General features: G+C 38.6%; 1 protein-coding gene across 1 annotated transcript; it reads left to right on the top strand.

Moving 5' to 3' along the window:
- The first annotated feature begins 1,705 nt into the window (after nucleotides 1-1,705).
- Nucleotides 1,706-4,251, top strand: LOC122035091 (serine/threonine-protein kinase-like protein CCR4). Its single transcript, XM_042594476.1, has one exon. The coding sequence runs from the start codon at nucleotides 1,811-1,813 to the stop codon at nucleotides 4,127-4,129; it is 2,319 nt and encodes a 772-aa protein (XP_042450410.1). The 5' UTR covers nucleotides 1,706-1,810; the 3' UTR covers nucleotides 4,130-4,251.
- The last annotated feature ends 6,258 nt before the right edge of the window (nucleotides 4,252-10,509 follow it).

The raw sequence follows: 10,509 nt of genomic DNA, 5'->3' as shown, positions 1-10,509 counted from the left end.
TTAAGGAGAAATTTACAACGGATTAAAACTTAAGGAAAAATTTACATACAGAAATAAAATTTTGCATGTATTCTCTAAGGACAAATTTACATAAAGAAATAAAATTTTGCATGTATTCTTTATTGATAAAAAATTTTATTTTTATTCTCTAGTTAAATATAATGGATACTAATTTATCTAATTATTTCTGATATTTTTAGGTATAAAAAGTCTAAAAATAAGTATATATATTTTTTAAATTCAGCACATTAAACTAGAATCTACTATATTTTCTATCAAATTAAGCACTCTTTTTCCAGCTCAATTAGATGAAAAATATACTAGATTTTTTTTAAATGATAATTAATTGGATGAAAAATATACTAGATTTTCTTTAAATGATGTTGAATTTAGGAGAAATTATATTAAGTAGGAAAAAAGTCGTACTCAATTTGATAAAAAAATATATTCGATTCTAATTTAAAGTGTTGAATTTAACATGAATTATACATATTTTTAAACTTTTTGTACTTAAAAAACTATGAGGGCAATTTTGATAGGAAATATATTCGATTCTAGTTTAAAGTGCTAAATTTAAGAGTAATTATACTCATTTTTAGATTTTTTTTATACCTAAAAAAAATCTGAGGGGCAATTAAAAAGTCATATTCAATTTGATAGAAAAATATACTCGGTTCTAATTTAAAGTACTAAATTTAATAGGGATTATACCTATTTTTAGACTTTTTGTACCTAAAAAATATGAGGGGGTAATTTTGATAGAAAATATACTTGATTCTAATTTAAAGTGCTGAATTTAAGAGAAATTATACTCATTTTTTTGACTTTTTGTACCTAAAAAATCTTAGAGATAATTAGGTAATCATATTTATATGAGAAAGTTGAAGCAAATAAAATTTTATATGCAAAAAACAAAAATAAAATTTTTGGACATAAATATTACATGTAAAGTTAATATTATGATTAAAAAATTTTCTCTAATTTACAAATATCTTTTCATAAAATTTAATTGTTAAATCTACCGCACTCATTATCATTCTAATAAATTTATATATAAATTTTTTATAATAGATAAAAAATAAAATAAAAGGACTTTTGATTTAAATAAGTTGATAAAGAATATTTTAATATTAGTATGCTAGTTTTTTAAAACAAAGGTATTTTTTTATATATAAATTTCCTTTATATCTATTAACTGAGATGGCGTGTCCGCATTAAATTAGATACTTTATATAAGTTACGTCAGCGATCCGAAGGTTTGTTGTGCGATCTCCGCAGATAGTGGTAAAGGGAGAATAAATTAGGAGTTATAATTAATAATGATGATAATGATGATGATGATGATGATGATGATAATAATAATAATGTGACTAAATTAATTAGTATCATAAGTACAATATAAATTTATTATTCATTAAAGTGTTGATAATAATAATATAAAAAAAAAAAAGACATGATCGCATTTCAAATTGGGCATGAATTATTGGATCGATTAAACAAATTAAATCCAACTTAATTTGATTAATTCCGACCAGATAATACCTCTTAATCGTGTCATAATTCATCACATCACATCCTAAGTCAAATTGGACCGTACCGAACTGATCATCTGAACCAGTCAATTGGACCGGTTTGCGTGTCGAACCCGCAGTCATGAACGAGTCGAAGCAGGGTTGAACCGGTCATTCTCCGAAGCAATAAGGAGCGCCGTCGTGTCCCCTAGTCCGACTACCGCCGTCCTCCCTCTCCGAGGCCAGGTAACGATGAGCTTCTCCACCGCCAACAAAACCACCCACTCACCGTCGATCCGATGCCGCCGCCTCCGAACTCCGCCTATCTCTTCTTCCTTTTAACCCTCCTCCTCTGCTCCTTCTCCGCCATCGCCTCCCCCTTCTCCACTCTCGCCGTCTCGCAACTCGCCCCCAATATCACCCTCGTCTGCGCTCTCGTCCCCTCTGACCTCCTCCACCGCTACGATCTAAACTGCACAAGGGCCTCCACGGGTCAGCAGTTTCTATACCGCGCCGGGGCCACACCATACGGAGCCGTCGCCGCCGGAAATGGCTTCCTCTGCGGCCTTACCCTACCGTCCGACAAATCCAACTCCACTATGCGCTGGTGGGCCTTCCCTGACCATGGCAACGAGACTTACGAGAAGAGGATCTACCGGGGTCCGGCCCTCGCCGCCCTCGCTTCCGGCGACACCCACGTCTGCGGCCTGAAGGGAGGCTGGCCGCATTGTTGGAGATGGAAGGAGATTAAATTCCCTCCCGGTATCGAGTTCTCCGACATCGCTGTGGGGCGGAACTTCGTCTGCGGGCGGAAGAAATCCGGCGGGATCGGGTGCTACGGGAGCGACATGGAGGTCACCAATAACGTGCCCGATGGAAACTTCAGCTTGCTCGCTGCTGGGACCTGGCACGCCTGCGCGAAGTCAGATGCCGGCCGGCTGACTTGCTGGGGCAGCGGAGCACCAGTGCCGGATTCGGATCAACCCGACATCGTGTCCATCGCACTGGGGGAGAACAAGACCTGCGTGCTGCGTTATAATGGAACAGTTCTGTGTTGGGGGAAGGGCTCACATCCGCCGGAAAGCCTCGCTGGGGAGCAGTTCTTGAGGATCCAGGCGAGGGGCGACGCCATCTGCGGCATTTTGTTGCTCAATTTCTCGGTGGTTTGTTGGGGGAACGAGCTGTTCCTGCAGAAGCACACTGTCTATAAAAGCGTCTTACCGGGGACGTGTTCTTCTCCAGCCTCGAGCTGCGTCGGCTGCGTGGTGCTACCAGGCTCCGGTAACATGTGTCCATCAGGTGAGGTCATCTGCCAATCGTGCCAGCTCGATTCCAATACGACGATCAGTCTGCCGCCGTCTCAGCAAATTGGTAGTGGTCGCAAGAGGACAGTTTTTGTGGTTCTTGGATCCGTGGGATTCATCTTGGGGTTGTTAGTCTTGCTGGGTTTTCTCGTCTTTCGAGCTCTCAGGAAACGGAGCAATGCCGGAGTACATGGTTCGGTGCGGTCGAACCGCCGGAGGCAGCCATTGGTGATGGATTCGTCTCTCGACGGTCGGCTCGGTGGAGGGACTGTTGAAGAGTTTTCGCTACAGTTCGTCTTGGAGATCACTGACAATTTTTCGGAGACGCACAAGATCGGATCAGGAAGCTTCGGTGCGGTCTACCGTGCGACGCTTCCGGACGGGCGTGAAGCCGCGATTAAGCGCGCGAATCCGGCGTCCGCTGCGCCGTTCACGTCCAGGCGACACGAGCAGCTTAGCCGACTCGACCAGGAGCAACGGGAGCGCGCATTCTGCTCCGAGCTGGCCGTGCTCTCGCGTATCAACCACAAGAATCTGGTCCGCCTTCTGGGCTTCTGCCGGGAGCGCGGTGAACTTGTGCTGGTGTACGAGTACATGGCTAACGGTACCCTTCACGACAACCTCCACCGGCGTCCCATGGTCCCGTCGTCGCCGCTGAGCTCGTGGAGTACTCGGCTCCGCCTGGCGCTCGACGCGGCGCGGGGCATCGAGTATCTGCATGCCTACGCGGTGCCGCCCATTATCCACCGGGACATCAAGTCCTCCAACATTCTGCTCGATGAGGAGTGGATGGCCAAGGTCGCAGATTTTGGGCTATCGCTGACGAACCCAGAGGACGAAGGAAGCGTCGCCGCCGGCACGGTGGGGTACATGGACCCGGAATATTACCGGTTGCGCCGACTGACGGAAAAGAGCGATGTTTACAGTTTTGGGATAGTGTTACTTGAACTGGTCACAGGGTACAAGGCCATCCACCGGAGCATGGAGGTGGAGGGGGAGGACGGGGAGGCGGAGGGCAGCACCACTCCGCGGAACGTGGTGGAGATGGCCGTGCCGTACATTGAGACAGACGAAGTGGCGCGAATTATGGATCGCAGGGTCGCGCCGGCGTCGTCAGAGGAGATAGAGGCGGTGGTGTACGTGGGGTACGTGGCGGCAGAGTGCGTGCAGGCGGAGGGGCAGGACCGGCCCACCATGGGGGAGGTGGTCGGGGCGCTGGAGAGAGTCTATGCGGCTTGCTCAGGCGCCACCGCCGCTCGGACGGAGTCCACCGCCGGGCGCAGGGTCTTGTCGCGGGCGCCAAGTTTCATGTGAGTGGCCTGAAACAAGTTCACGTATATCCAATTCTTTTCTTCTTCATATTTTGTCTCTGTTCTTAGATTTGAATCTGATTCCTCTGACAAATATTCGATTATTTTTCCATGTGTTTTTTGATCTGTTTTTCTTCGATTTCTCCTCATTCGATAGCTATTTGTTTTTCTCTAATGCTTGAAAGGTATTCACAACTATTCTTGTAATTGTTTTCAAGTTGAAGTTGCAATAATTTTAGAATTGTTACCATCATAGACCAAAGACATGATTTTGCTCTGCAGTTCTTTAAGGTCCCGTATAGTTGTCAAGCTGCTAAATGATTAGGTGAGTGATGATGACAAGGTTGGCAAAATGGCTCGATCCCAATATAGTAGAATTCAGCACATTGCCATAGCAAATTAGGTATGTAAACACTTGAATCATCTTTAATAATGCAAAAGAGATGGCAGCACACGCCACAAATGACTTGGAAGTGATGATCATCAAGTATTGAAAGTTTCAGAGATGTTTTTACATATACGAGTTTACTACAATAGTAGTATTAACAAGTGTAGTTTCGAAACCTTGGTTTGATGTTGATAGAGTAAGTCCAACTAGGCCCCCTAAGGATCATTGCCAATTTATCTTGCAGTTAGAATGTCAATCTTTATTAGGTCAACTGGATCGTCGTTGTTACTTGCTATAGGGGTAATATCACCCTTCATACCAAATGTGGATCCAGTTGTGGATGTGTGCAAGAAGAGCTAGTGGTTCTTCCTTTCGATCACCCCATTGTCCATGAATGTGAAGTGTATTCTACTTTCTAGCTGCTTCATCATCTATAATTTAAACAAAGTTGTGTGTCCCAACCTTCTATTTTTCAGTGGACCTGCCCATGATTCACAGGAGCACTTGAGTTGAAGCTGTTTTGAGGACAATAATTCACAATTTGCATTTTGTGATTATGAAATTATGGTTTATTTTCCAAAAGCTGATAGAGACACACTTGACCTTCAACATAGGAACAGTTCATACAGTCACCGAACTGAAAGTGAATTGGAAAACAATATATCGAGGACTAGTGTCCTAACATGGTAGTAGTTGAACCAATAGGTTACAACTTAAATCTCGATCTGACAGATGGTTGCATTCTTGAGGCAGTTGTTGATGTCGGTAACTAATCAGTTACTGAAGGATCAAACGTTTCTGCTGTCATTGCTCAATCTTGGCTTGGGTCGTGTGCTTGCATACTGGGTAGTATGCTCTCAATGACCAGAGTGCAGCTGTCCTCACAATCCCAGGGTTGCATTGAAGAAGGGTAGAATGAGAGACATCAATGCTGTTAAGATGACGAAGATCATTCAAAGAACAAGCTTGCAAATCCTAAAGTGGATTGCTTGACCTTCTAGGTTATGCATTGGAAATGTGTATTCATGGAGCAAGCTAATTCAGGTGACTTCTTAGCTAGCCAACTCTTAATACTTTGGCATAGATAGGCTGTCCATACACCTGAAATTTTAAGACGAGGTTGGTTGCTACACTTAAATTCTTTTCATCATTGTCAACATGATCTTGCATCAATGAAAGAAAGCAACGCCCCATGCAAAGGTTGTTGCACTAGGGTAAAATGCTCCCCGTGATTTACCTGTTTATATCTTGCCTTGGGGCCGGACGATATTGAGCTGCATGAGGGGAGTGATATCACCTTTTGCTCCAATGAAAGAAAGCAACCTATGTGACTAAGAGATACATAGAAAATTGTTGTAACACAAATTCCATAATGGCAATTTTGACTATCGAATATCAGGATATTGATATAAAGTCTGGTAGAATTGCTCAAAAGTGCATAGCACCTGGATATCAATTGAAAACATAACATAGGTGTATGCAAATGCTAGTTCCCCATAGTATCACATAATACACAAAATCATCAAAGAACACTTGTTAGTATCTATATGTGTATGGGCACTTAGCGTTTCACATTCCAAATCACTTAATTAGTTCATCTCGTCTGAATTCTCCTTCGCCAATAATTTAATATCCTTATTTCTTTGGAATGAATCCATAAAGAGAATGATTAATCCTAACAAGTTTTGAGTTACCGTCTGTTCAATTTTGAGTGAAGAGTTATGAATGATGGAAGGATGGTTTATCATTTTAAATACATCTCTCATCTTTTATTATTCATCTGAAGAAACCTTTTGATCGACTGGACTTAACAAACTCAGGTTTTAAGAATTTTAATTCATATTAATTTTCTAGATTATCATGTATTTTATATGCTGTAATAAATTTGTGATGAATTTTAGTAAAATTAACTAAGTAACCTTGTTCTTTAGGAATTCTTAGCAAATCTGTTGCGTTGTTATGTGGACATATTTATTCATCCGTTTATCCTTCTCATGAGTCATGTCTCCTTACCATTTATTAAATATCTAGGATTTGAAGATATTTTATGTACATAAAATGATAATGTAATAATTAAACGGGAGGTGATATGACACATGAAATAGATGGATTGATGACCATTATGCTAATGCAGCAACAAGGAATGGCTAGACATATTAACACATTCATAATTAAATAGTTAATAACAGCTTCCCAAGTGTAAATCCTGTGATAAATCAGCAATGGACCAAAGACGCGCTTAAAATTGTGAAATTCTAAAAAAAAAAAAAAAAAAAAAAAAAACACTTAACTTTTAGATTTCTCATATTTATTTTTTATTTTACCTCTCCCACCAACTCCTGTAATGCTGCAAAGAGCACCACTATTAGAACTGAAAAAATTTAGATATTTCTTCGATAGTATAATATTATTCACTTTAGGTCTAAATTTTTATGATTTTGGATTTTATCCAAAAGGCGTCATACCAATGGAGATATCTTTTCCTTGTAAGTTTATAATTCTTTTCATGTGTTTTTAACATGAGACTTTATTTGTCATTACAACCCACCAATCCCTCTTCAAACGAAGGATCACCCCTCGAACCTATGCACTTGATGTCATCTGATCTTTGACCCACCAAGACTTTTCTATCTCTCGGTCTAACTGACTTATTAAGACTTCTTTGCCCCTCAGTCCAACTAATTTACTAGGTCTTCCTTGTGTTGGATTGAGACACATGTGAGAGAGGGGGGAGGTTGAATCACGTGATTTTTAAAAATATTATCTTTTCGGTTTTGAAATCAAAGTACATGCAGTGGAAATACAAATAAAAATAGAAAAGTAAAAGACAGTTTGATTTTTTACTTGGTTCAGAGCCTTCAATAACTCTTATTCCAAGACTTAGTTCCCGCGGATCTATTGATGGGTAATCCATTAAAACACCTCTACACCTCTTCAGGAATCACTGGAAGAGGGGATCGAGTACAAAAAATATTGAAAAGTGTAACAAGCTACACTTTTCGCTTGCAGTAATTAAGTACAAGAATTAATACTTTGTTACCAAACACGTTTCATAGGCAAACGGCTCGAGCTTGGTGTTTGGTCGGCTTCTCGACGGTAGTCGGGCGTAGCAGAGTTGTAGCAGGGTAGTAGCAAGAAGTCGGATCAGTTGGAAAACTAATCGGATACGTAGAATCTCGTATAGAAGTTGTGTTTTGAATGCTCCTCGAGACACTCTTATAAAGAGTGTGGAAGGTGCCTTCCATAGCCTTGAAGGTGCTTCCAACGTGTCAAATCTAATCCCGAACTCGTTGCTCTTTATCTACAACGAAGTCTGAATTTTATCCTTTGGAAGGCGCCTTCTATAACATCGAAGGCGTCTTTCATAAACAATACGAAGACGTCTTCCAATGCTTGAAGATGCCTCGGGTACTGTTCACCCGAGGTCTTTTTACTCCTTTTGCCTTACAAGTTATGTTAGTCCAATACGACAATATCTAACCTGTAAAATAAAGTTAGTACAATAATAATATAATATAATATATGACTTAGACCCTTTCCTCTAGACTAGGATCTAGTAAAAGTCTCAATTTAGATTTCTAAAATGGACCTAAATTGGATCGACACCTACTGCCTCCTCAACTGGGATGCGTCCTCATTTAGTCACTCTCCTCTAGTGACTTCCTCTACTTATCGTGTGTCAAGTTACCTCCTTGACTTCACTCTAACCCACCAGGTCTTCTGTCGGAATCACGCATCCGAACTTTGTCACTCAGGAATCGCACATCCCGATCTCCTACCGAAATTGCACATCCAGATTTTGCCACTCGAGAATCAAATATCCCGACTGAACTTCCCGCCTGGCGTCAGGTCCTCTTGACCTGTCAAGTTAGTTAACCCTGCACACTCGATAACAAAGTTAGATTACGATAACACATAACTTAACTCACTTATCATTCATCAAAACCTGAGTTAGACTGTTAGTCAAATTACACTAACAATCTTTACATTTTTGATGCAATGACAACTTGGATTAAAGTTAGGAAAAGATATATAAAAAAATAAGAATAGTAATAATCATTGATTCAAGAGAGAAAACTTAAGATCAATTGTTGTTTCCTTTAGGGTTAAGGTTTTCAAGATTTTTAGTTTGTCTTTGTCCTATTAATCCTTACCCTTTTCCTTTGGCATTCATAAAAAAAAAAGATAAGTATACCAAATTACAAATACATAAGCAAGTAACAATTTGTGTAGAGTAATAAAAAACTTACGTCTATTGGAGGGAGGAATTACTAAAATTTTAAAAACATTTTAATAGTAATTTTTTACTATTCAAAATATTTTGAAAATTAATTTTGCAAAACGTATTTTGCAAATCAATTTTCAAGATAGATTTAAAAAATAATTTAAATTACATTGCAAATCTATCTATTTAAAATATTTTTGAGTGTAGTTTTAAAAATATTTTATCCAAGCAAAAATAATTTTAGAAATAATTATAAAATAGTTTTAAAAAGGTTTTTTAAGATATTTTTCAAAGTGAAAAAGATAACATTTAAATAAAATATTTCAAAAAATTTCTAAAATATTTTTCATCATATGTTAATATAAATTTCAAAACGCTTATCTTTTTTGAAATAGATAGTTTGAAAAATATAAGAAATTTGTAAAGCAAGTATCCTAAAAGTATTTTTGAAAATATTTTACAAAAAAAACTTTGAAAGTGATTTTTATTTTGAAAGTGTTTTTTGTCTCAAATATTAGGAAATGAAATAAATTATTTTGAAAATCATTTTCAATTATCCTCTCCCTGAACTTGATATATTTAAAAAACTATTTATCTAAAAATTTATCTTAAATAAAATATTTATCTTAAATGTCTAATCACTAGTTACTAACTAACTATTAGAAAATAGCAGTATTCACTTAATTAGTGAAGTTAAGTAAATGTATCCAGTTAGCGTTTGTCTAAAATAGATTATTTAATCTGATCTTTGTAATTTTAGTATCTTTTGCCTAGACTTGTGTTGATACACTGATATAAGCATCTAAAGTTTAGGTAATAAGTTTATGCTTCTCATGTCGTTCTAAGTTTGTGAATACACAATCAAGGTAGACCTATTGTATTTATGAGATACTCAATTCCTAGAGCTATAGGAACATACTTTCTATAAATTTAATCTAATGTAAGGCTAAAATTAATTTTGGAATACTAAGAAAATTAGAATTTTTATAAAATATAAGTAAAAAAAAAATTCCCTTGAATTTACAAATCATTGGAAAATTATTTGAAAATAGCAATCCTAGTCTATCGTACACATTCCTAGTCGCTTTCGTAGATTACTAAATTCAGATTCTGGTAGTGGTTTAGTGAAAATGTCAGTCAAATTTGACTTAAACTCAACATAATTGAGTTCAATGTCTCCTTTGGTGATGTGATCTCTAATAAAATGATATTTAATTTCAATATGTTTGATTCTTGAATGATAATTGTGTAGAAAATATGTTCTAAATGCATGATAGACGAATTAATTAAATGCGGTAAAAACTTACAGCGATCTCCCGCAGATCTGCAATTGACAATGACGAAGCTCGCTATCGGAAGAGCGATCACAGGATCGGAAAGCCCTCCGCAATTCCACAAACCAAATCTCGCCGCTTTGGATGTTCTCCTCTTACTCTCGTCGCACGATCGCGATTTCTCACCCTGAGCCTTGGACGTACCCCCTTTATATAGGGAAATACCCTAGGGGCATAATGGACATTTCCATTATGTGTAGTGGGGAACATGGGCCACGTTCCCCACTATCCCCATTTCTAACATCTTCCACTCGTCCAAGGTAAGTCACTAAGACTAGTTCATTCAGGTAAGTCACAAAGACTTAATAAGTCACATAGACTATTAGAGAGTTTGGTCCCATAGACCATATGAGAACATCCAATCCATACTTAGAGAAAATGGTTCGTGCGACAGCAAGCACACTGAGCGATAGTTGCTAAGAAGATTGTTACACCTT

The sequence above is a fragment of the Zingiber officinale genome, chromosome 11B, assembly GCF_018446385.1.
Source record: "Zingiber officinale cultivar Zhangliang chromosome 11B, Zo_v1.1, whole genome shotgun sequence".
Classification (NCBI taxonomy): Eukaryota; Viridiplantae; Streptophyta; class Magnoliopsida; order Zingiberales; family Zingiberaceae; genus Zingiber; species Zingiber officinale.
The sequence above is the reverse complement of the archived record's forward strand: the minus strand, read 5'-3'. Positions and strand labels throughout refer to the sequence as shown.